This window comes from Akebia trifoliata, chromosome 4 (assembly GCF_017979445.1).
Source record: "Akebia trifoliata isolate Shusen 1 chromosome 4, ASM1797944v1, whole genome shotgun sequence".
Lineage (NCBI taxonomy): Eukaryota > Viridiplantae > Streptophyta > Magnoliopsida > Ranunculales > Lardizabalaceae > Akebia > Akebia trifoliata.
The window spans coordinates 44,621,037-44,648,299 of NC_141378.1; the positions used below are offsets into that span (position 1 = coordinate 44,621,037).

At 34.0% G+C, this 27,263-nt stretch overlaps 2 protein-coding genes across 2 annotated transcripts; one reads left to right on the top strand and one right to left on the bottom strand.

Moving 5' to 3' along the window:
* The first annotated feature begins 9,612 nt into the window (after positions 1 to 9,612).
* On the top strand, positions 9,613 to 15,613 carry LOC147405208 (serine/threonine-protein kinase SAPK10-like). The gene is made up of 9 exons (XM_086441426.1): positions 9,613 to 10,173; positions 11,823 to 11,897; positions 12,025 to 12,126; positions 12,212 to 12,265; positions 12,851 to 12,943; positions 14,320 to 14,412; positions 14,561 to 14,665; positions 14,756 to 14,854; positions 14,926 to 15,613. The coding sequence occupies exons 1-9, from the start codon at positions 9,997 to 9,999 to the stop codon at positions 15,214 to 15,216; spliced, it is 1,089 nt and encodes a 362-aa protein (XP_086297552.1). The 5' UTR covers positions 9,613 to 9,996; the 3' UTR covers positions 15,217 to 15,613.
* Positions 15,614 to 18,890: 3,277 nt separating this feature from the next.
* LOC147405209 (putative disease resistance protein At5g66900) lies at positions 18,891 to 25,798 on the bottom strand. The gene is made up of 6 exons (XM_086437965.1): positions 25,656 to 25,798; positions 23,826 to 24,361; positions 21,876 to 22,279; positions 20,701 to 21,062; positions 19,978 to 20,192; positions 18,891 to 19,888 (listed from the first exon to the last, which is right to left on the bottom strand). Exons 1-6 carry the CDS (start codon positions 25,796 to 25,798, stop codon positions 19,065 to 19,067), a joined length of 2,484 nt encoding a protein of 827 aa, XP_086294091.1. The 3' UTR covers positions 18,891 to 19,064.
* Positions 25,799 to 27,263: the final 1,465 nt, after the last annotated feature.

The following is a 27,263-nucleotide window of genomic DNA, read 5'->3' on the forward strand; positions in this document are numbered from 1 at the left end:
TGATGGGAGAGGATGAGTGTTTGATTTGAGAGGAGAGGTGTGGGTTTAGATTATAGATGTGGGTTTTGTAGGGAATGATGAAGGTAGATTACGAGGAGGTATAGGTTAGGGGTGTGGGTAGATTAGATTTTTTTAGAGAAAAGGTGATGGGTTGATGTGGGTCCTTATGCGAGGTATAGGTTAGGGGTGTGGGTAGATGATGTTTAGAAAAAAGGTGATGGGATAGGTTGGGGCTGATGGCGGTGCGTTGGGGTGGTGCCCTGTGTCCCACCTTTGATGATTGTGGTGCTTGGTTGTGATGTTGGGTTGGGTTGCGCCTGGGGCTTGGGTAATGAGTTGGGCTTGGGTAGAGTGTTGGGTATGTTAGGTGTTGGATTGGGCTTAGGTTGTAGGTTGAATATGAATGGATTTGAGTAATGGGTAGAATAAGAATGGGTTTGGGGCTGGAGTTGAGTGGGCTTAGGTGAGGGGTTGAATAAGAATAGGTTTGGGGGTTGCGTTGCCGCCCGCGGGGTTGCCTAATCCTGGTTTTTGGGTTGAGTTGAATGGGCTTAGGTAATGGGTAGAATCACCCTGGGTTTGGCCTTATGTTGGATTGCGTTGAAGAGTGTAGAAGGGTGATGAGGAATTGGGGTCCATGGGCCACGTGGGAAACCTTAGGCCATTTATTGAAAGAAATATAAGGCTTTTGGGGGTATGGGCTTTGAGGGCTCAATCCGTTTTTACTATCTTTTTGGGCATTTTGTGTCGAGGGCCCGGTCAAATTTGGGTGTTTACAACCATGTTTAAAAATTTTAGGCCCTGTTCTTTTGGGCTTCAGGAACTATCTTTTTTTGTTTTTTCTGCTTTTAAGCCAAAAAGCCAGATAAATGATGTTCGTTTGGACTTTTCTAGCTCCCACGGATTTCAATTGAAGCCCAAAAGTGGTTCCTAAAAAAAGTCGTTCAAGAGGGACTTCTTCAAATGGCTTTTGCGAGAAGTCAAAAACATAAAATGGCTCAAGTGTAGTTATTAACATACCCTTCATCTTTAATTAAATTTTCAACTAAATTTAACCTTGAAAAATGAAATGAGATTACTAAAATACCCTTCATCTTTAATTCAATTTTTAACCAAACTTAACCGTAAAAAATAAAAGGGAATTATCAAAATATCTTTCATCTTTAATCAAATTTTCAACTAAACTTAACCTTAAAAAATAAAAAGGAATTATTAAAAATACCCTTCATCTTTACCAATTATTAAAATACCATTTATTTTTTTTTAATCAAATTTTCAACTAAACTTAACATTAAAAAATAAAAAAGAATTACTAAAATATTCTTCATCTTTACAAAAATACCCTTCATCTTTACTATTAAGATCAAAAGTAATTCATCATCACCACTTTATTATCAAAATACCCTTCATTTTTATGTGGATGTTAAATTGCGTATTATGTAGGTATTTTATTTATCATATGTTCATTTTTAAGAGGAGATGTTGTCGAAATTTCGATAAAATTTATAAATTTATTTAAATTGAAAATAATTATTTATTTAATTTTTTAATATAAATTTATTAAATTTATATATTTTTTGTGGAGGTGTATTATCAATAGTAAGGGTATTCTGATTATTTTATTAGAATCCAACAATAAAAAGCTATTAAACAAACATCAATTTCTTGCTTATGTGTTTCTGTAACGAACAAGTTTTTGTTGGATATGACTTTTCAGGCTTTGGGCTTTTGTTTCTTCAAGAAGTCAGCTTCTGGAGCTGAAGCTAACTTCTGTAAAGAACATACCTTAAGCAATCCATGATGTTTGAATTTGATATGTCTAATCTTGGGATGATGCATTGTTTTCTTGGCATAGAAGTGCTTCAAACTCCTATTGGTATTTTTATTTCTTAAAAAAAAATATGTGCAAGAAATTTTAGACAGATTTCAAATGAAGAATTGTAAATATGTTACCACACCAATTGAAGTTGGTTTGAAGTTCATTAAAGACCCTGAAGGAAGGAAAGTTGACAACATTCTTTACAAACAAATTGTAGGGAGCCTGATGTATTTGACTATAACAAAGACATATATAATGTATTATGTGAGTCTTATAAGCAGATACATGGAGAATCCTACTGAGATGCATCTTCTAGTTGCAAAAAGAATTTTTCGATACTTGAAAGATATTGTTGATTTTGGACTGTTCTCAAGAAAGGAGAAAAGTCAGTTTTTTTTGGCTTTATAGATAGTGACTATGCTAGAGATCCGGATTATAGAAGAAACACATTTGGATATGTTTTCATGTTGGGCTTGGAAGCTATTTCGTGATCTTCAAAAAAGCAAGCAATCGTCACTTTATCAACTACTGAGGTTGAATTTGTTGCTGCAACAACTTGTGTTTGTCAAGCTATTTGGTTGAGGAAAATTCTTGAAGAGCTATACTTCAAGCAAGAAGGAGCCATTGCAATTTACTGTGACAACAGTTCAATAATAAAGCTGTGGTGCCCCGCCAAACGCTAACACAAAACCCCATGTCAGATCTCGAGGCACCAGGTGGCACCTCAAAATTTCGGCATGGTCTTCTCTATTTATGTTAGCATTCCAAGGCATTCAACCTGCATCTAATAAATGACAAAACATAATCCTGCATATATACATACAAAATATAATATTAACGGAAGCATATATACATCTAATAACATACGAAAATCATAGTGTGGAAGAAGAAATTTTTATATGGGATTATACAAAAGTTCCTCACTCTAACAAAAGTCTTAATGCTCAGCACAAATCTATAATACCTTGGACAAATCGAGTGTAACCCCAATACTCATCAGGTGACGGACTCTGATTGTTTATCTGACCCACCAAATGATCCTTACTTGTACTCTATACTTGTCTCGCCAAGCTTTGAATCTGAAACTAAAAAATGGAGAAGGAAATGGTGAGTAACAATGGTTATCCAGTAGGGAAGCAAATAATTTCTACCAATAACATTTCTTAACATGAACGAATAAACATACTAAATCATTTTAACATATGCAAAGTTTTACAAAAGAAACTATGATTAACTGGTACATATAGTTAGAGATGAGCAACTAAACATTTTAAAACTCATATTACACCATCAGTAGTACTCACTATAACATTTTCTTTTTGTACAAATCTAATTGACCAAATGAAAACATTAAACATGCATTTCATTTTATATATCAAAATAAGACAATAAATACATAATACACAATGGTGGAGTAGTGAAATTAGAGAGTTGGGATTTACGACTGGATCACTCCTAGTCGGGACATGATATTTCATAATAAAGTATTAGTTCCTGATTTTGTGGTTGGTCGCTGTTTATCACACTTGCGGGACCATTTATCCGGCTCAGACTAGCCATTTGACGTAACCCAAGTAATGGTCTCTTTTCAATGTGTCAGAACGTTCGATTACTATAAATTGTCAGTGATCACTGACTAATCATCTTCGTCTATGCCTATTAGATGTGCATGTGATTCCCAAATATACAAACCATTCGTATACGACCACCTTTACATTACAAGTTCACTGATAAAGATAGAGATGAATAAGTCTGAATTCCAGTTACAAGTTCATTGATAAAGATAGAGATGAATAAGTCTGAATTCCAGTTGTGATTTCACTCTCATATGCGTCTCATATCATGTATGAGCTTGGTGGTCCCTATCGTACATCCTAGGATAGTACACCATTCTGGATGATATGACGTACTATCCCTTCAAACATTCTCAAACTCTTTAACAGCTCACACAAAATAACTACATATATATATATATATATATATATATATAATATATATATATATATTATATATATATATATATATATATAAAATTTCATTTGAAAACAAAATAGAAATTAACAATACAAGGTAGAGAATGAATATCCAGTTTCCTACTATGCAACTGTGGCTACCCGGCCTAAAATAAATAACAGAATGAAAAAGTAAACAACGTCTCGTACTAATAGAAAGTAAATAAACATGCAATGAGTAACATTATCCCTGGATATCCATTCATCAACTTATACATAACACAATAATGTAAAATGTAGACATCACCCCTCGGGTGTGACTCTAACATTTTACTGTTTCATACTATTTTTTCATTTTTTCAATTTTTATAATTTTTAATCTCTCAAATAAAATATCCACTTTCTGATATTCATTAACGCAATATGAGTTCATTGAATATTAAATCATTTTTTCAACTATGAAATTTATTTTTTTCAATAACATTAAAAAAATACAAAACTTATATCAAAATGGGATCCGAGCAGTGCACAAGACCCAACTGACGGAAATAACCCAGTGAAATATCCTACTCACGTATAATTTGTTATAAAATACAATTAAACATAATAAATATGCAAATTCTGGTGTGGATTTGAAATAACCAATTGAATTCTATAATTTTAAAAACACATTACAAATTTTTAATAAAATCCTAAATGCAATTTTCATAAATCTACGATTATCGATAGAGATTGAGAGTCCTTACAATTTTTGCGCGAAAGAATTGAAGTGTGTGCACAAAAATCGAGGTTATCATTATGAAAATTGAGGTAGAATGAACTTCGAGGCGATTGATTTTTGAATTTGACCTAGTGGTTTTGAAGATCTCGACGTCGTCGTCCTTTCTCCCTTCTACGACGGATGACGAATTGACCTCGAAATAGGTGAAATCCAAGGTCGAAGTTACGAAATCCCCGTATACATATGTACGACTGATTTTTAATGATACAATGTGAAAGAGAAGATGAAACAAAAATAAATTAGGTGGATTTTGTAAATGTTGAGGCTGCAACCTTTTTCCCTTCTGCTGCGGAAGTCAACGACGGCCCGTTCGCGACGGATCTGAGTTTGAAAATTTGAAAAAAAAAATTAAAAAAAAAATCCATTGCTTGGTTTTTGGGATGAAATCAGTATTTTACCTATTGTTTCGTTTGATAATAACTTGACCTTCCGGACTTCAAAAATAACGAATGAATATTCTATTTTGTCTAATTTTTCATTCTGGATCTAATGGTATGGTCAATTTTTACCAATTCTATCTCTAACAAAAATTTACATTTTTGGCACGTTGGGATCTTAAAATTGACGTCATTTTCGTTTTTGACGATAATTCGACTATCTGATATTCAAAAATGACAATTAAGTAGTCCATGTTCAATAATTTTCATTACAAATCCAATGGTATGATCGAATCTTAACAATTCTTACTCTACCAAAAAGTCATTATTTTAACCTGGTCCGACTCGGTAATCGAGGATTTTAATGTTATGTGCCTAGAAATTATTATCTTGTATCAAGGTTTGATGCATCTTGATGTATTTTATTTTAATTATTTTAGAATTTCAATTAGTTAAGGAGTCTTGGATAATGGGTAAGGGTAGTTACGAATTGTGTAAGAGTTATGGAGTTATGGTTATGAGATAGTTATGATTTGGATAAGTGGGTAGTTAAGGTAATGTTTCTTTGTATTTAAATTCATTATTAGACTAATGAGAATATGCAGAGAAATTATTATTAAGATCCTATTGGATTTTGAAGATTCACCATCTCGAATTGGTGGCCTAGGAGGTCTGATCTCCCTTGAACGAGATCAATCTCAATTTTTTTCTTCTTTTTTATTATTTTTGTGATCCAATTTAAGTGGGTACGTGTCATTGGTATCAGGGCGGCGATCCTCACATGAAAATTGAGTCGATAGATGATAAATTCAAGGAGTTTTGTGAGTTTATGTGTGATGGTTTGAGGAAATGTTGTCTCATAATCAAAGAATTTCTCAAAAAAAAAATGAAGAAATTGTTCGAAGAGGAGAAATTATATTTAGTGGAGTCGATGACCCTATAAATGAGAACTTAGATGTAATTGAAGATCAACCTCCACAATCATCTTTCCAAAGATGTGAGATAAATGCCAATGAGAGCCTCGTCAAGTATGTTGAAGACAAAGAACATTAAAGATCTCATGAAGAGGACAAAAGTGAAGTCAATATTTTCAAAAAATATTCAAAAATTGACTTTATCCTCCCTATCGAATTCAGAGCGTATGTCATCAAGCCATTAATTATTTTCAAGAAGTGTCAAGACAACGACATCCAAAATGATTATCGCGAGGATATCATTGATTCCAAGAGACAAATAGTTTGGGAGTTATGTGTTAAGATGAATGTAATTGATTCCAATATCAATTGGGATCCGGGAGGTTTCGACCTTGAGGACAAGGTCGGTTTGAAGGAGGATGGAATGTTATGTGCCTATAAATTATTATCTTGTATCAAGATTTGATGCATTTTGATGTATTTTATTTTAATTATTTTAGAATTTCAATTAGTTAAGGAGTCTTAGGTAATGGGTAAGGGTAGTTACGAATTGTGTAGGAGTTATGGAGTTATGGTTATGGGATAGTTACTTGAATGAATAGGAGAGTGGGTAGTTTGGATAAGTGGGTAGGTAAGGTAGTGTTTTTTGTATTTAAATTCATTATTAGACTAATGAAAATATGCAGAGAAATTATTATTAAGATCCTATTGGATTTTGGAGATTCACCATCTCGAATTGGTGGCCTAGGAGGTTCGATTTCCCTCGAACGAGATCAATCTTAATCTTGTTCTTCTTTTTTATTATTTTTGTGATCCGATTTAAGTGGGTATGTAACATTGCAATTTTTCTGTTCGGATTCGCATTTGAACGTGCTTACAGGCTAAAATATATTTTTCGACCATTTTAAATCCAATGGTGAAGTCAGATTTTGTTAAAAATGATCAAAACAAAATCCTACAATTTTATCCAAAGTCCCACTTTCAGGATTTTCTCAAAATTTCACTATTTATTTTTCCTCAAGATACGAATTGAAAACTCGGGGTTTTACAAAAACTTTTCAAAAATCCTGTTCTACATAGAAGAAGCAAATACATAGATGTGAAGTTTCACTTATTAAGGGATCTCACAAAGGAAGGAGTCATTGATCTCATCCATTGCAGAAGTGAAGATCAAGTTGTTGATATTTTTACCAAATCCTTAAAGTTGGCTGCATTTCAAAAGCAAAGAAAGCTACTTGGAGTTGGCACGTTGGAATTAAATTGAATGTTAGCAAACTATCAGTTTAAGGGAGGGATTGTTGAGTCACACGGTCTTATGTTTGACCAAGTCCTTGTTATTTATGTTGTGTAGTCCTAGTTTTAAGCATTTTATTTGTAGAAGTGATAGGTTGTTGCCTAGTTTTTAGGAGTTAGTGGTCAAGTTTTTTTTAATGGTGAGGTGTTTGTTGCTACTTTTATACTTTTATTTATGGTGTATTTGCCTATATAAAGGCTATTGATTAATGAATTCAATAACTGCAAAAAAAACATTCATCTTTATTGTACTTTATTTGTCTTGTTCTTCCTCTATAAAAGTGTAAATATGCCTATACTTTACCCAATGTTTGGTTTGACCCATCTGGTTCGAGTTTGGCATGCCCAAGTGTTAACCCTATTACAAAATATTATAACAAAAAAAAAGTAATTTAGCAAAAGAGAGAGAGTGAGAGAGAGAGAGAGAGAGAGAGAGAGAGCTTCTATTGACACCTTAATTTTTATTTATTCTCAACCTTTCACTTATCATTAATTGGAGTCAATAGAGATTGTAAAATTCACTGCATTTCATACTATGCTTACTTGGAGGTGTGCATAAACCAATATATGCTTTTCACACGTATCTCGATAAAATCGTCTATGGTTCCATACATACATCCACTTAGCATAGTGTGAAACCCCATGCATTCGTTGACATGGTTTTGAAACTTGATTTGACATTCATCTTGAAAGAGTCGTCTCATTCAATAATGAATCCCTCTGCCTTATCTATATAATAAAACACATCTGAGTTGGTATAATTGTGTGACATAAAACTTTGTGTGGGATTCATTTTATTACTTTTTTCCTTTTACCCCTCAACTTTATTTTCATTTATCTAACTTTATTATATTTTCTCTTTTACCTTTTGAACTTCTTGTATTGTTTTTCATCTTTTTGCCTATTTAACCTCAAAATTCTTTAATAATACTCTTCCAATTTTTTTTTAAACTTTAACCCCTTAACCCCCCTCAAGCTATGGTTTCGTGAGATTCATTTTATTTCTTTTACACTTCACCTCTTATAATTTATATATATATATATGGGAACGGTTCGGCAGCCCTAAAGTTTGCCAAGTTTGGTGTCAAACATTTTTTGTAAATCACTTTTGATGGGGTTAGAAGTTTTGGAATAGGCTAATTTTTTGTGAGGATGATCTCCACGGTGAAGAGATCATCCCCACAAAAAATCAGCTCATTTTGAAACTTCTAACCCTAGTTTACAAGTTGAAGAATCGTGGACCGTCCAATTTTTGTAAATCACTTTTGATGGGGTTAGAAGTTTTGGAATAGGCTGATTTTTGGTGAGGATGATCTCCTCATCATAGAGATCATCCTCACAAAAAAATCAGCTCATTCCAAAGTTTTTAACCCATATTTTGAAAAATGTTTGACACCAAACTTGGCAAACTTTATGGTTGCTGAACCGTCCCCTATATATATGTATATATATATTTCTTTATAGTATAAGGCCAAAAATTCGGATCATTGGGTGATTGCAAAGATAGGAGCATCGAATCCTATTCAAGTCGATCGTAGGCATAGACAGACGGGATGTAGGTGGATAGAGAGGCTGAACCAAGATAAATTGGAGCTTCCTTCATTCCTCCGGCAAGGGACTGTCCGATTACTCATCGAGTTCCGAAGTCGGGTAGATCAATTACATCGACCCTCATTTCTTCGGATGTTTTGAATAGTGGTTCACGGCGGCAGCTATATATATATATATATATATATATTTTACCCTTTTAACCAACTTTATTGTTTGTCACTTTTTACTCCTTTAACCTTACAATTTTTCAATGATACTCCAAATCCAATTAGGCCTGACCCAACTTTATTTTTTTGACTTTTATCGAGAGAGGATGGGTGAACTCTAGTTTGCGAAACACATTAGGGTTGAGAATGAGATTATTTGCTATCCCTGTTGTTAGTGGAAGATACCGAGATGTAAGACTATCAATGGATCAAATGAAATCCAATTCGTTTCGATCCAATAATTTAAGATTTAAATCGATATTTTGGATTATGATAAGGATTCAATTTGATATCTTATTGAATCAAATCTGAATCAACCATGTCCCGATTCTAAAAGGACCAGACCCAGTAATATGTTAGAAAGTATATAAATTATATTATATTAGAATTTGTATATAAATTATGGTTTGGCCCAATCCAGATTCAATTGGTACCAGATCGGGTTTGGATCCTTAATATTGAGTTCCGATAAAAATCAAATCTGATACTTATCGGATCAGTTCTGAATCTGATCCTTATTGGATCAGCACCAATCAACCCTAATCCGATCAATTGACAGCCTAGTGAGACGAATCGAGCAAGATTTAAAACCATGCTCATTAGTCACTTCAGCATTTTCCCTTTAATTGAGGTGTAATAAGTAAAAGTTGAGGTGCCAATATCAGCTCTCTTTTTAGATAATTAATTATGGTTGTTTGGACTTTGGAGTGAGATATTTTCATTTTCCTTTGCAATCAACCGATAAGAATTAAGAATTCTCTCTCTTCGGCGGTTTTGATAAAGAGAAGTACAAAAGCAGCTCACGAGCTTTCACCTTGTCTGCAACTCTCTCTCTCTCCCATCTTTTTCTCTGATTGTTTTGTGTATTTTTCAATTAAAACCTAAAATCTTGGAATCGGTTGAAGGTAAGTAAGCTTCACGGGCTTGAGCTCCTCAGCTGTCTTTATCTTCAACCAACTGGTTCTCGATCGATCTACTGGAATCGAATGATCGATCTCTCGCCACGTCTCTAGATACTCGTTTGATCATGATTTGTGGTTTTTTTAAGCTTGATAATGTGAGCAGAGTTGCTGTGTAAGAGGAAATCGGAACTGAAAGTTTCAATGGATCGACCTGCAATCACAGTGGGACCTGGCATGGATTTGCCAATAATGCACGATAGTGATCGGTATGAGCTCGTAAAAGATATCGGTTCGGGGAATTTCGGTGTTGCGAGGTTGATGAGGGACAAGCAGACTAAAGAACTCGTTGCCGTGAAGTACATCGAAAGAGGAGAAAAGGTTAATTCTTCGAATAATTTAAAATTCCTCATTTATGTTTCTTCAAATTTTCCTTTTTTGAATTTTTTTTATTCTTTATGGAAATTATAGTCTGGAAAATCAAATATTGTGTAAATTTTAGGTAGAAATGAATGAGTGGAAACCGAAATTTTCAGTTTGTTGAAGTGCTTTGCTGTATGGGGTTTAAATTTCAGAAATTTTGTTGTTTGGTTTTCTTTTATAAAAAATATAAATTTTGTTTGGTTCGACATTAATGGAAACTGTTTGAGTTTTATTGGACTGAAGAGATTGTGAGAAATAACTCATTCTAAAATCCAAAACCACGTGAGAGTTGAGACATTAAACATTACAATGCCGTTAAACAATTATTTGACTTTGAACCAACATATCATTGAACATAATGAAACTGAAAAAATTGTTTAGGGAATGTATCTTGATCCGTTGAGATTGAGTGATTGAATAATAACAAATAGAAAACGATCAAATTCCCTTTCTTGATAATCTCTAATGCCATACCCATCTCTCTCTCTCTCTATTATGGTATGGGTAGACTATTTGTAAGTGATGGAATAAATTTCTAAAGAGCACACACATAAAGGGACAGCCGTCTCTTCCTTTATAGATGAGAGAAGATGGTTTAGAGTTCCTCTCTTATAAGATTTATATCCATTAGAGTTTCATAAAAGAGACTTAATAATGATTCAATTCTTATTATCTAACTTGTGCCCTTAGGTAACACGCTAAAGTGCAATAAATACACTTAGGAAATTGGAGTTTGTACCGAAAATGCCCTCAAAAAGTACTTTTTACCAAAATACCCTTAGATTCCAATTTCCAAAGTGTATTTATTGCACTTTAACATGTGTCCTTAGGGCACACGTTAACAAAACCCTTCTTTAATTAATAGAATCAATACTTTATACCAAAAACCAAGGAAGCCAATGGGCAGCACCAAAACGTGTCTGACTGAAATTTGATTGTAATTTTATCCTTAGGTGATACGAATATGATATATTTTCATTAAAGGAGAAAATGATCCCAAATGGATAACTTTAGAAAAAGTGACTGAAAAGGTTTTTCTAGTTGTATTCATGGTTATAAAGCCAGTCCTTTTAGTTTTATTATAAGGATTGATCATCATGGTTCGGCTTCAATCACTATAGGTCATACTACTAGATCGATCGATTTTAATTGAGTCAGACATGAAGTGATAAAAACACCAAGTTAATAAGTAACTAGAACCATAGTAACAAATCTGAGGTTCAAGAATCATTCTGCTAGGAAAATTGCAGAAAAAATGGGAAAAAGTTGGTGAAGTCAGGAAAAAATTGGGCATATTCGTATATAGATATAGATACACACACACAAACACATGTTATTACTAATAGATAATATAAATATATATATATATATATATATATATATATATATATATATATAACATAATATTAAGAAAAGTTACAAAATTCCATATTAAATGTAATATAAAAATGCATTTTTCAAAGCTTTGCAAATAGGTCGTGACTAGATCTCTGATTGAAAGAATTGCGAACTAATTGCAACTTTGCAAAAAAAATCAAAGAATTTTGTCACTATGACTAGAACTATTGAAACATTTCTGGCGTTCTCATTTTTCTGTTGTGTAACAGATAGATGAAAATGTACGAAGGGAGATTATTAACCACAGATCATTGCGGCACCCCAACATTGTTAGGTTCAAAGAGGTCTGTTTCATTTTTATTTATTTAATTATTATTTATTTTTTGAGGAAGGGGGGGGGGGTACTAGTTTCTGTTTTCAAAAGGAATGATACCCTAATTAGGTTTTTTGTTGCTGTAAATCTTACTCTAGGTCATATTAACACCCACCCATCTGGCTATTGTTATGGAATATGCATCTGGTGGAGAGCTCTTTGAGCGTATATGCAGTGCTGGCCGCTTTGGTGAGGATGAGGTTGTTTATCTAAGCCATTGTTTCTTTTCTCACCAAACACCTGCACATTGATCTGATGTTTGCATCATCCCGTTTTTTGTTGCAGGCCCGCTTCTACTTCCAACAACTTATATCAGGAGTCAGCTATTGTCACTCAATGGTATTTAAATATGCTTTTTGTTTTGAACTATCATTATTGGTCTATGTAGGTAGTCACCAAGTTGGGGTTCGGGAATAAGTTGGCAAGGGGAAAATTGGGAAACATTAGAAAAATGTCGGGAAAAATCGAGCTAGGTTAGGGCTATATAATCGTTCGTGCTAGCGGGTGTTTTCATATTATATCGTCAAGTTCCATATTAAACTAGAATGATAAATCAAGAATTCCCATGTTGATTTCATTTATGCTACCCACAAGTAACCACAGATTCACAACATATTCAAAGATTATACTATTCAAAATATAAAAAAGACCATAATCATGAGTTCGAATTAGGATTCATTACCAGATCAAAAACATCATATCAATGTCATTCTCATTTTCATCCTCATTATTTTACGCATTATTTGTGATTTAATCGTGAAGTTCATAAAAGTCACGCGTTATCAAAAAAGTCATGATTAAATCGGTGAAGGAAAAAGTCATGATTTAATCGCGAGTTTTTCAATAAGTCGGAGACTTTGGTGACTATAGTTGGAGTGTGAGCAAAGTAAGTTGGGTTTCTTTATGCTGTGTTTCTTCATGAAGCAAGTATGTCACCGTGACTTGAAGTTGGAAAATACACTCTTGGATGGAAGTCCAGCTCCTCGTTTGAAGATATGCGATTTTGGGTACTCCAAGGTATTTGTTTTCCGTTCCACTATTGTTTTCTTTGTGATGTAAGTTTTTGTAGGCTATATATGATACTGAAATTTGGGACTTGAGAGCAGGGGCAGAGCCAGTAAGGAGCCAAAGTGGGCAGTTGGCCACCCTCAAATTTTTTAATATGTCAGATACCCTTAGAGTTGGGTTATAATTTGAGATTCCCTATACTTAAAATTGATGACTTGCCCCCTGTGACTTTGTTACCCACCTCACAATTCAATGTTTTGCCTCCCTCTCTAATTGATTTACTTAGACAACACCCTTGATGTGGTTATATTAATTTGAAATACCCTTCATTTCATCAAACTATGACAGGCCCCTTTGACCTTGGTCGAATACAACAAGGCCTGCTCATTTTTAATGTTAATAACCCTTTCCTTTCATCAAACTATGAAAGGCCCCTTTTACCTTTCCTGTAATAGAACAAGGCCGCCCAATTTTAGTAATACAAGCCCGGCCATTATTTATGTTAATAAGTCAAAATAAAATTGATGGAGCTGTGAAGTTTTGAACCCAGGATGAAGATATGAGCTTACCACTCTCACCTAGTTGACATTTTTTGATAATAACAGTAATATAAATTTATATTTATATGGGGGCGGATCATGGGACATATGTAAAAACAATGATTTTTCAAAATATGGGTTAGAAGTTTCAGATTGAGCTGATGTTTTGTGAGGATGGTCTCTATGCTGAGAAGATCATCCTCACAAAAAATCAGCTCAATCTGAAACTTGTAAGTGCATCAAAAGTGGTCTACAGATTATTGGTAAAAAATTGACGGTCCCCATTCTAAATCACTTTTGATGGGGTTAGAAGTTTCGGATTGGACTGATTTTTTTTAAAGATGATCTTCTCATCATAGAGATCATCCTAATAAAAAATCAGCTCAATCTGAAACTTTTAACCCATATTTTGAAAAATTATTATTATTACATTGTTTTTACATATGTCCCATGATCCGTCCCCTATATATAATGTCTCTCCAACACAACTCAATTGTTTAATATAGTTTGCCCACCCTGTACAAAAATCCTGGCTCCGCCCCTGCTTGAGAGAACAAATTTTATACCAGCTTGTGTACCTGTGTAGTTGTATGAATTAACGGAGACATCTCTTATTTTAGGCTGTTTGGTTCACATCATGTAGTTTGTTGAAAAATGTCTTCACGTAAAATGACATTCATCTTTAGTGTCATTATACACGGAAACATTTTTCAGATTATTACATGCTTTGGACCAAACAGGCGTAGTTGAAATATTTTCATTTGCAAGAAAGTGTACCACGTTGACTCCCTGTTTATGACAAATATCTGTGAGCTTCACAAAGTTGCATTATGGCCACCTTTTCAGTCATCAGTGCTGCATTCACAACCCAAATCAACTGTTGGGACCCCAGCATACATTGCTCCAGAAGTATTACTAAAGAAGGAATATGATGGAAAGGTAATGCTATCTTAGTTGTACAATGTATATATGCACACATGCATGTGAGCATATTCTACAAAAATGATGAATTTTCCAAAGCACGTAATGACGTAAAGGATTTAACCTAAAATTTAATATTTCATACTGTTTTAACACAACTATTCAGATTGCGGATGTTTGGTCTTGTGGTGTAACCTTGTATGTCATGCTGGTGGGTGCATACCCTTTTGAGGATCCCGAGGAGCCTAGGAACTTCAAGAAGACGATACAGGTTTGCGTTTGGAGCTTATTATTTATGGCCAGTCAAGCCAATCAATTGACAAAGTCTAAACAATTCTTTTTTTTTTTTTTGTTCATGCAGAGAATTTTGAGTGTCCAGTATTCGATTCCGGACTATGTTCATATATCTCCTGAGTGCCGCCACCTAATCTCAAGGATTTTTGTTGCCAACCCTTCAATGGTTAGTAATCTACTTTTATTTACTGTGATCATTTTCGAATCTCACACCTTTTGAATATTTACGTGCAACAGAGGATCACAATTCCTGAAATTCGAAACCACGAATGGTTTCTAAAGAACCTTCCAGTGGATCTCACAGACGAAACAACAATAAGCAACCAGTTTGAAGAGCCTGAGCAACCTATGCAGAGCGTTGAAGATATCATGCAGATCATAGCCGAGGCCACTGTACCTCCAGCTGGGACCCGCAGCCTCAACCAGTATTTCACTAGTGACCTCGACTTTGATGATGACATGGACGACTTAGAGACTGATCCCGACCTAGATGTCGACAGTAGTGGTGAAATTGTCTATGCAATGTGACTGATTCATGTGTCTGAGGTTCATAAAGATTAGCTTCCACAACAAAGTTCGTTACGTTCTTAGTCTCATCGCCCGTTAAGGTGGTCCAAAGGAAAATGGTTCACCACTTGATTGACTATTGGAGTGTGACATGTTTATAATACACAGCTTCGATACTCTATGTTTACTGCTTTCAAAGAGATTTCCAACATCTGGAATCCAAAGGGTTCAGGCGAGAATCCACTCCTTCCCCCTTGTTGTATCCGTTTTATTGTGTAGTGTGTTCTTAGTAATGTTGTTAGTGTTGTTTTTCTTCTTCACTAAGCAGATTTAGTTGTACTCGTAAATGTAAGTACTTAAACCATCTGTACATTTCCAATGGATCTTTTTAATTTTGTTCTCTTTTAACTGTGCTCAATCCTCTTCGAAAGCATGCTTGTTTGTTGCAATTTCTCTTCTTCAGGATTACTGAAGAATGCTGGGAATGAATGCCAGCCTCGCACGCAAAGACCCAATCTCTTATAGAAGTCCCATCCTTTTCTTGTTGTTCTTCCACCTAAAACTCGGCCAAGTTGACTCAATTGGATCTTGGGTGACTTGGGGCCGCCAAACTTGATGGAACCATGTTTTTGAGTGAGCTCGAAAATACATGGACTCGACTATCCAAATCAATTCATGAGGTTTTTAAGTTGACTTGATTTTATGGACAATTGAGTCAAGTGACGAGCTTGGCCCTGTATAGATATTGAAACCCAAAATGCATAAATTAGCCCAGAGAAATGAACATTTGGATCAAATGTTATATATATATATATGGGAAATGTTCAGCACCCTAAGTTTTACCACACACTTTAACAAACGTTTTTTGTCCTACATGGGTTAGAAGTATTGGAATGAGATGATTTTTGGTGAGGATGATCTCTATGATTAGAAGATCATCCTCCCCAAAAATCAGCCCATTCCGAAATGTTTAGCCCCATGTTTACACGTTGAAAAATCGTGGACCGTCCATTTTTTGTAAATCAATTTTGATGGGGTTAGAAGTTTTGGAATGAGCTGATTTTTGGTGAGGATGATCTCCTCACCATAGAGATCATCCTCACCAAAAATCAGCTCATTCCGAAACTTCTAACCCATGTAAGACAAAACGCGTTTGTTAAAGTGTGTGGTAAAACTAAGGGTGGCGAACGGGACCCTATATATATATATATATATATATGGGGACGGTTCAACAGCCCTAAAGTTTGCTAAGTTTGGTGTCAAACATTTTTCAAAATATGGGTTAGAAGCTTTGGAATGAGCTGATTTTTTGTGAAGATGATCTCTATGATGAGGAGATCATCTTCACAAAAAATCAGCCTATTCCAAAACTTCTAACACCATCAAAAGTGATTTACAAAATTGGATGGTCCACGATTCTTCAACTTGTAAACTAGGCTTAGAAGTTTCAAAATGAGCTGATTTTTTGTGAGGATGATCTCTTCACCGTAGAGATCATCCTCGCAAAAAATCAGCCTATTCCAAAACTTCTAACCCCATCAAAAGTGATTTACAAAAAATGTTTGGCACCAAATTTGACAAACTTTAGGGCTGCCGAACTGCTCCCTATATCTATATATAAAACAAAAGTGAATAAGGGTATTATTGAAAAACAAAGTTATTGGATAATGCTAACGTCCTGTGAATTCTCCATGTATATTTTAAAGATTAATGATTGATTTGAATGTCACCTTCAACCTAATAGATCCCTTTTTCATAGTTTGGCTAGAGAAAGAGTATTTTGAGTACTTTAAAATGGATTTTGTTTACGTGTGACCGAAGACATGTGTTAAAAGGCAATAAATACACTTTGAAAATTGAATTTTATATAAAAAATGTCCTTAAATTTTTTTTTAAAATCAAAATACCCTCAGATTCCAATTTTCAAAGTGTATTTATTGCCCTTCAACGAGTGCCCTAACAAGACCGTTATTAAAATTTGTGTGATGAGGGCCTATTTAGAAATGAAAATTTCAAAGTATTTTGAAAAAAGCCCTGACCTCGGGTCCATTAGATTTTTTCCCCTCAATTTTAACCCATGCAACAAATAATTCACATATTTTCTGGTTTTTTCACTCAGTTGCTTAACTTTTTGAGGTAAAGCATCAAATATACTTTGAGATGGGAAGAAAAATTAGTTGTTAGCGGTTGACTACGAAGTAGATTGACTTTGTCAAAGAGACAGGGTCAAACGATCATTGGTCAAAGTAGTTGAAATGTATGCATCAGAAGTTAAAAAGTTATAGGCGGTTAGGATAAATAGCTGTATTGTGAATTAGACACACCCTTTCATTGGAAAAATGGTGACAATTACCTAAGTGAATCAGGCGAGTTACCCAATCTTGGAGATCAGGCTGAGTTAGTCAATGTGAATGGTCCATCACATTAACTTGTTTGAGATCCAAGACGACTCATCCAATATTTAGAAAATATTGGTTGAGTTAATGCAAACTCTGTCGAGTCAACTAAGTTTTTTTTATATATATTTTTTAAAATTTGTTTTAATGATTTAAATATTTATTATTTATATAGAAATATGATTTTGTGACCTTCCATTTTCTAATCCACTATAATAAGAAAAATAATAATAATTTGAATATAAATGTATTAATATATAATTTTTGAATCGAGTTAAATGATATTTATTTTTTATAACCGGGTATCCCTGTAAACAGCGAACTGGACCTGTATTTGGGCTTTGCCTAGTCCATAGACCATGGTCTTGTCCAAGGACTAGTCCCAGGGCACATGCAACACCTGCACATCACATGCACCAAGTGAGGGTGCACCTTCGCAAGTGGCTTATGAGGAATTAATGCTCATACTAGGTATCGAACTCACGACCTACGAGCATTAACCATTTATCGGTCCAAAATTGCCATTGAGCCAACACCTCGAGGTTTATAGAGTTAAATAATTGTTCTTATGAAACCATATAACTCAGATGAATCTACTCGATATTAATCAGGGATGAGATGGCCAGCGGTGCATCTCTTGAACTGGATACATACATTGACAAACATCGAAGGACAAGGTCTCCACGACGACAAAAATTTTAGTACGAATTAGCTAATAATAAATAAGGGTTTTAAGTTGTTAAATCAACACCAAACTGTCGGTGTTAGCCTCAATAGAAGCTTAGGCTTGATGCTTTGCCTGACCTAAGCATTTAATCTCGAGCCAGGCGTAGCATATTTTTAGCTCAGTTTGATTTGGTTGAGTTGGGTCAAGCCAAGGCCAATGCACCTGCAATTGGATATAACCTTGGTTCAAAGTTTCGTAATGTTTTGCAATACTTTTACAGAACATTCAAAGGAGACCGAACAAAACATTGAATGTTTCTTATTGTCTCAAAATGTTTCGGTCAAGACCATCTCGATTTTTCTCCTAATTGAAACAATGTCTGGAACGGGAAGTTTTATCTCTTCTATGTCATCTCTTTCTTTCCTTTAATTCACATTTTTGTTGAGAAATACATTCGCTGAGCAAATAGATTCACATTATCAACCCAAAAATTATAATAAGGCATAGATGACGATGATGATGATAAGTTTGACAGAATATATTATGTTATGATGCATTTATTTTAAAAAAAAAAATATTGACTTAGATTAGTTTAAGATTAAGATTAGATCAGATGTAATAATAGTTTACCTCCAGTAAGGATTTCTTGCTGCTATTTTTTTTTTTTTTATAATATAAAAACTATAACAATGCATAACATTATCACAATTTTAACAAATGGAAAAGAATATGATACAAAGTTACATACATAATCACGATGAGGTGTTACAATATTTCCTCAAGAGTTAAAATTTTGACTTTGAAATTCAAATCTGAAGCCAATCCAAGTTAATATCCTCCTTGGGAACTTGTATATTAAGATGCATAGGAAGAACTTCCCATAAGATGACCATTTCTTCATCACAAATAACATCCTTTAGGCGCCTAAGATCCATGGCCGACCTTGGCAATCGTCTCACTCTTGAGCACCATCTCATGTCAAGTCTTCTCAAATTGCATAATTCACCCATCCCTTCAGGCATCCTCTCTAAGTTAGTACAATCAGAAACATCCAAGAACCTTAGCTTGCCGAGTCTTCGAATTGAGTCCGCTAAATCTATTAGACCCGTACAAGCACGCAACCTTAGAACCTTTAATTCTGTCAGATTTCCAATTTGTTCGGGTAATGCAGATAAATTATGGCAGTTGGTGACATTGAGCTTCTTCAAGTGCTTAATGTTGCAGATTCCTCGAGGCAATTCTACCAAATCATCGCAATAATCTATATCCATCTCAATTAGATTTGGAAATATATAGGATATATTGTCATTGACGTTCATCAAAGCATGGTGGACCTCACACATAACTAGTGATATTTTCTGCAAATTCTTCAATGGTTCTGTGATTTCGTTGAGGGAAGGAATCACAATCTTCTCTAATCTGATTCTCTTTAGTTGGGATAGATAACCAAGAGAAGACAACCCACTTAATTCTGCATAGTGAGGTCCACAGTTTGAAATGATCAGAACCTTCAACTTGCTCATTTTCTCGATGAACCTTGGTAAGGTGAAGTTCATTGTTGAGAAACTCAACAGCATGACCTCCGCTTTAGAAAATTGCATATCATTCCATCTTGAAGAAAACTTCTCGCCTACAAAACGTACACCGTAAGTCATGTTGTGCAAAAGAGATGAAGCAGCAATGAAGCAGTTCGGTACAAATGAACGAAGATGATCAAACCTGTGTGAATAGACACTACGCAGGCATCAAAAGGTCGGAGATCTTGATCCCTCCAATTCTTGGGAATATCGTCTTCTCTTCGGTCCATCATCATTCTCTTCCTTTGGTTTATGTTTTGATGTTCCTGACTCTTGTAGATAGCTAAATCTCGGAGAAGGTCGTGCTGGGTAACAAATAGGTCATTAAAGTTTCCATCAATCTCTCCTGCGTCTTTTCTGATGAACAAAGAGAGACATGTTACTTTAAGATGTGTGTAGATAACACCATGTTCAACATGTTGGTTGAAGAATACAATAATACCAATCAAGGAAATATGATTGATTTTAATTCTACATTTATAATAATGCATCATGCAGGAAAGTTTTGCCAAAATAGTAGTCATTCTTCTAGCAAAGGCACATGTATCAAAAAGGCTTATTTGTAATTTAAAATATTGATTGAAGGATTTTTGAAGATTAGAGAGTAAAAAATGATACTTTCGTAATTTTGAAAATTAAGCAATGTGATAAGGTTGCAATTTTCTTGGTTTTTACCAAAATGACTAATTATATTAAATTTAAATATACAAGTGAGGGGCATTTATGCCCACTCAATTTTGGTGTCAAACCACTTCTACACTGCCTTCTCTCATTGTAGTAGTAAAGATATGTATGTTAAATCAGTCTGCAATATCATCAAACAATGAAAATCAGCTGTAGCAAAATATGGAGACGACAAACATACCTAGTGCTTTCCACCAGATTAACAAGATTTCGGGAGGATAGTTCAAGGAGGTTGACATAAGCATCATCTTCATCTAGTTCATAGAGTTCAACCCAAATGTCTATAAGAACAGAAGCAGGGATCCTTTGGTCCTCGGAAAATGAACCCAAATCTAAAAAGCACTCTCGAAGATGATGATGATCATCATCTAAGAAATCTAAACTGGTTGCAAGACATTCAAGAAGATCCTTGTGAGTGTCGAAGATGGAGGAGCCTTTCCACAATACTCTCTGTGTGCTTTTCCACTTCCTTGGAGGCTGTCCACGCAGTGAATGAGCAATCACCTTAAGAGCCAGAGGTAATCCCTTGCAACCTTTTACTATCTGCAATTTGATAACATTAAGTACAATCTGTTATTTTTTTGGTAGAAACCATATAAGAAAAACAGTAAACATGTGATACTAAGGAAGGGCATCACTAAACATTAATTTGAATAAATCAAGACTCAATACTTATCAAAAAAAAATTTCAAAATTTCAAAATTCCAAAATACAATGCTCATATCTGCAGCGGAATTATTCTAAACACGTAACATTTTCAGAAAATAAGGTGTATGTGTGTGTGTGCGCGCGCACGTGTGCACCGTTGTGGGTGTATGGATCCATCATGCACACTTTGAAACACTATATACGGAAGGGCATCACTATGAAGTTGAATAAATCAAACGTCAATGTTCATTTCTCCAGGAATGTACTTCTTGAATTATTCGAGAACATGTAACATTGGAAAAAACTTTGAAGCGCCCATCCCGCTTCAAAATTTCGGTAGAACCCTTTCCTTTTGATTACATGTGGTATCTTCAAGGAGGTGTCCCAAATATTTATAAGAGTAGGGACGTGAAATAAATACAAAAAGTCATGTGTCATGTTATGAGGAGGGTTCCTCCCAAATTTTGAAGTGACTTGGCCACTTCAAAGTCGGATTCTGTGTCATCTGTTTTTTCAGAAAACAAGATAGGTGCATGGTGGGTGAGTGTTGGTGTGGGTGTGTGGATTGGTGCGTGCATGTGCATGTGTGTGGGGGTGAACGTTGTGGGGTTGATACCTAAGGTTCTACGTGGAAATGGCCATATTGCATACAACTTGATATATGTGGATTGTAAGCATACACGTGGGTATCACAGATAAATAAGCTACCTTGTCCACACGATCTTCATCTGGCATCTCATAGTTTCCATCTTGCGGGAATGCCAAGTGACGAAAGAGACTCATGGAATCTGGGTGACTCAACATTTTCAAAGAATATGTAGAATCAAATGTTTTAAATTCAGTTCTTGATGTAACCAATATCTTATATCCTATGGTTCCGAATACAAACTTCTGAAGGAATGATTCTGACCACACATCATCCAGGACCAACAATATGGGTTCTGGTTCTTTCTGCTTCATTAGGTATGCCAGCTGTCTCACTGCATCTTCGTCATTTTGAAATTCTAGCAACCGATTCCCACCATCTAGTAGTTCAAATAATCCCTTTACGATCACTTTCAAGTTAGGTGAGCTTGAAACGGTTAAGAAGAAGATGTTATCCTTGAATCTGTCTGTCAGAAAAAAAAAATCAGAAAGTTAAAAATGGGTCACGAGGAAAATACAAAAATCATGGAGTGAGATGTGGGAAAGCTATTTCATTAATGGCATTAAGACAAATAATAAATCAAATTTTGGGATCAAGATTCCACACCAAATTAAAAGCTCCATTTTCAGTAAACTATTTAATCCAAGTTATGATATATATGATTTTCCCAAAATCAAATGAGAAATTTGTGGTATTTCCTGAAATAATAATCCAATTGATTCGAAAGATGTGATTTGATTTGAACCTTGCAGATAACAGAACCTGAGAGAAGAATTCCCAACTGATAGAGGCTCATGTTGAGAGAATCCAATTGAGTTCTTGACTTCCTTGTGACAAATTATTTTCAATTTTTTCCTGGTCAAAGCAGGCAAACAAAAATTTGAAACCCAAAATTAGGAACCACCTACACTATGGGATTGGGTGCAAATTGCATAGAAAATCTTGCAGAAGTTTCAAAAGAGCCCTGATTAGCATATCATATGGCACCAAAAATAACTTATCACCTGCATTACTCTGTTAGATGATGGCCAATTCCACATACTAGTTTGAAGGGCAATCTAAACAGTTCAAAATCATTTAAATACTTTAGGATCAATCAATTAAAGTCCATATTAATGGATTCAAGACTTTTTTTTTTTTTTTTTTACGAAGGACATTGAGCATATTCATGATGACGGTAAAAAAATGCATTTATAAGTCAATTCTGTTTTAGCATTTTTCTGGGCTATTTGGAGTTTGGATTTGTCTTAGAAGGTCATTAGTAAGTATTCTAGCGTTAGTAGAGGAGATTTAGACAAATTAGAATTTTTCTTATTTTTAGAAAGTTTTACTACCTTAGATTAGTAGAAATGGAGCCAAATTACAGGTTTGAAAGTCTATTTAAATGAAGTTGAGAGACAAGGTTTAAAATATTGTAGCGATTGAATGTTTTGGTTAATGAAAATATCGATACTGGTATCAATCAATACATTCCGACATATACCCGAAACATTCAATGTTTCGGGTCAATGTTTCGTATTAGGCTTGGCTGATACCGATACCTAACGACTGATACATTCCCATATGTCTTCATTTGTCTCATTGTGTGAATGTTTCGGGGTCAATGTTTCGTATTAGGCTTGGCTGATACCGATACCTAACGACTGATACATTCCCATAGGTCTTCATTTGTCTCATTGTTGGACGAGATGACTCATAAGTATCAGAAAACTCATCCGAGACTACTTGATCTCATTCATGGACGAGACGAGATGTTAAAACAAGTTTTAAAACCATGTTTGCAACATCTAGACGATCAATAGAAGTTCAGTTTTCTAAAGATAATTCTCTTGTTTTCTTTGTGGATTCAAGGTTCTTTATCAAGGATGAATAAAGTGATCTTCTCTTCCGTTTCACCACAATTCGACTGTATGTAAAATTCAATGTTGAAAATTTTTAATCTATGAATGAAAATCAACAAACAATAATTAAAAATGTTCTTCAAAACTTCAAAATTGAATAGATAGACATACCTTTCACTTCTTCGTCTCGACAAAGCTTAGAAGCCAATGTAGTCTTCCCACCTCCACCAAGCGTGCACAATCCGATCACACTTACATCGTCTCTAAACAATTTCATCTTCAATTCTTTCAATGGCACATCCAATCCAATAGGAAAATTAGGGATTTCAGGAATTGCACACCAACTCTCGATCCGACTTCGATCCACATTTACACTTCTTTCTACCAAATTCAATTGATCCAATTTCCTTCTCGATTCCTGCACATCCACCAAAATTCGTTTCGTATCGCTCCAAATCTCAGCGTTTACATTCAAACCAAAAAACCTAATCAAATAATCATCCAATTGTAGTAATCTCTTCGAATATCGATACTTCTGGTAGTAATTCCAACTCTGAATCTTCGAGCATTTACGAACCAAATCTTTCCCTTTCACCAATTCTGCAATTAATCTATCGATATCAGTACTTCTAGGGTCATTTAATTCTCCATCTAACCGTTTAATCTCTTCGATTTTGGGAATTATAGTAGGCGTTTGGATAGGACTCCTTGGCTACTTCTGACTCTTGCGGGAAGTTAGAAGTCGTTTGGATGCGTTTTGATAAACAACTCCTTCGAAGAGTTACTCCGCGCAAGAGCAAGAAATTACTCTTTGTGAAGAAGTTGAGAAAACCTATTTCTCAAAACTCATCTTGCGGAGAGTCAAAATCTAATGGTTCGTTTTACCAAAATACCCTTAACTTTATTATTTTCTATGAAAATATTCCTAATTCATTTGCCTTTAAATCAAATGAAATAACATTTATTAATATTAAAAAAAAAAATTAAATTTTGAGTATAATGGATTTAAACACATTATATTAATATTTAATATTTAAATTATTATATTATATTATATTAGTATTTATTATATTATATTATATTAATATTTATAGTTAAACACATTATATTAATATTTAATATTTAAAATATTATATTAATCATTTTTTATAGTTAAAATGTCAAAAATAATATAGTTTGAAGGCATATTATGACACTAAAAAGACCAGTCTGTCAATTTTTTTTTTAAATTTTGAGTATAATGGATTTAAACACATTATATTAATATTTAATATTTAAAATATTATATTATATTATATTAATATTTATAGTTAAAATGTCAAAAATAATATAGTTTGAAGGCAATTATGACATTAAAAGACAGTTTGTCAATTTTATTTTTTTAAAATTTTAAGTATAATGGATTTAAACACATTATATTAATATTTATATTTAAAATATTATATTATATTATTATATTAATATTTATAGTTAAAATGTCAAAAACAGTATAGTTTGAAGGCATATTATGACACTAAAAGACAGTCTGTCAATTTTTTTTTTTATATTATGTCATACTATGTCAAAAACAGTCTGTCAATTTTTTTTAAATTTTGAGTATAATGGATTTAAACATATTATATTAATATTTAATATTTAAAATATTATATTATATTATATTAATATTTATTATATTATATTATATTAATATTTATTATATTATATTATATTAATATTTATAGTTAAAATGTCAAAAACAGTATAGTTTGAAGGCATATTATGACACTAAAAGATAAAAAACAGTAACTGGTATAATATAAGGATATTCTGATCTTTTTTCTAGAAGTCATGAGAAGTCAGTATGGTTTCCAAACAGACTTCCAGCACAAAAGTACTTCTGCCAGTACTTCACAGAGTTGATTGCCAAACGCCCTTTCTACACAGAATTACTTTTCCAACTCCTCCATAGAGTACTTCAACTCCTGTTCTTTGGAAGAGTAGTTCTGCTCCTGATATCCAAACAGGCCCATAGTTTCTAGAGTAGATTTGAGTCTTTCCAAGAAGGATTTGAAGATGGAGATCTTATCTTTCACATCTAAAATTGCTTTCAACAGCTCTCCTGCAACTGCACCCAACACAGATCCTCCTACAAGTGACAACGCCATTTTTAAATTTTCTGGAAAACATGAAGCTCTTCGTTCGAATATTAGGTTTTATCTAGCCGAAATTTTTTACTTCTGTGATGTTGACAGAGAAAAAAAGAACTTATTCTTGACGCGTTTTAATTAAATCTTCTTTTTTTCAATAAAATTTCGAATCTTTTTCTTGAAGATTGGAAGTTTTCTTGAAGAACCAGTTTTCTTGGACCACTTCATTGGAGAACCAGTTGTCTTGGACCACAGATCTCCATGCTTTAGAGACATTTTCAAAATAAACAATCGTTAGGATTGTGCCACGTAGTTGTATTTCTGGATATAAGTTTTTTGAAGTGGACTCGTTCCAGATTTTGGTGAAAATTAGAGAGAAGTGTCTCGAACTAGTTGACCTATCCTATTGACTTCTATATTATATAATATGACGATGGGCCGAGTCCTACTTCGAAACGGGCAGCCCGTTTCGATTGTCGGCTTCAAAATTTGAAACGGGCAGTCCGTTTAAAAATTTGAGAAAACCGTCTTGATTTCAAAACATGTGACGTTTTGAATTTATTTCACGCCCCTACATTTTTGTTAAAATATGAAATATCTCCTGTAAATGCCACATGTAATTCATTGGAGAGGGTTGTTACAAAGTTTTTTCCCGACGGGCCGTCCTACACATCTTGCAGATCAAAATCATTGACATTAGATTCCAAAATTGTTTCTAGGTGGAATAACATACGTGGTGGAATTGTTCTCAATTAATTATATTATTAATATAAAAAGAGTAATGCTAGAGTGACTGCATTCCACGCTGAACTTACGTGGAAGCATGGATGGAATCATAGATGCTTTTAACTTGTACGTTGTACCTCAAAAATAACATTTTAATCTATTACATTGCTTGCATTGGACACTGGGTCCAATAATAAGTTGAACTGACAGTGCTAGATTTATTTTCTCGAGATATAAATTAGAAAATCAATTATTCTCTATGCATTGCCAGGTCAACTCAATATTGGACCCAATGATCCATTGTCGGTAGTAAAGTATTTTACAAAAATTTTAAGGTTCTAGGCCGTATTGAACATAATGCCATAACAAATCACTTTAAACATTTTTCATATAAAAAATACAATAGAAAAAATAAAAGAATATAATAGTTTTTTTTTTTTTTTCTGTCACAAATTTAATGAATTCGTCTCGATCTTTAAATATACTTTTACACATGACATTACTCTTAGACCTTATTTTCCCTCCACTCTCATAGAAGAATGACTCCTTAAATAAATAAAACAAACTAATCCCCAAAAGAGCCATTAATCAAACAGGGTAACAACGAAATACTAAAGAAGTTAAAATAGAAAAATGCTATAATGAGGAAAATAATATTGCCATGAGCACTGTATGCATAGAATCATAGGTACTTTTCCTCGAGATACAAGTGTAGTACACTAATCAATATAGCACGACTCTTTAAAATATACTTAGG

Bases quoted from the DNA above. Each gene is read 5' to 3' on its own strand.
- LOC147405208 (XM_086441426.1), top strand. From the start codon at position 9,997: ATGGATCGACCTGCAATCACAGTGGGACCTGGCATGGATTTGCCAATA. The intron at 12,944-14,319 runs GTATTTGTTTTC...CCACCTTTTCAG, and splicing joins GCGATTTTGGGTACTCCAAG to TCATCAGTGCTGCATTCACA. The intron at 14,413-14,560 runs GTAATGCTATCT...ACAACTATTCAG, and splicing joins AGAAGGAATATGATGGAAAG to ATTGCGGATGTTTGGTCTTG.
- LOC147405209 (XM_086437965.1), bottom strand. From the start codon at position 25,798: ATGGCGTTGTCACTTGTAGGAGGATCTGTGTTGGGTGCAGTTGCAGGA. The intron at 22,280-23,825 runs GTATGTCTATCT...TTTTTCTGACAG, and splicing joins TCGAGACGAAGAAGTGAAAG to ACAGATTCAAGGATAACATC. The intron at 19,889-19,977 runs GTTTGATCATCT...TACGTTTTGTAG, and splicing joins CGTAGTGTCTATTCACACAG to GCGAGAAGTTTTCTTCAAGA.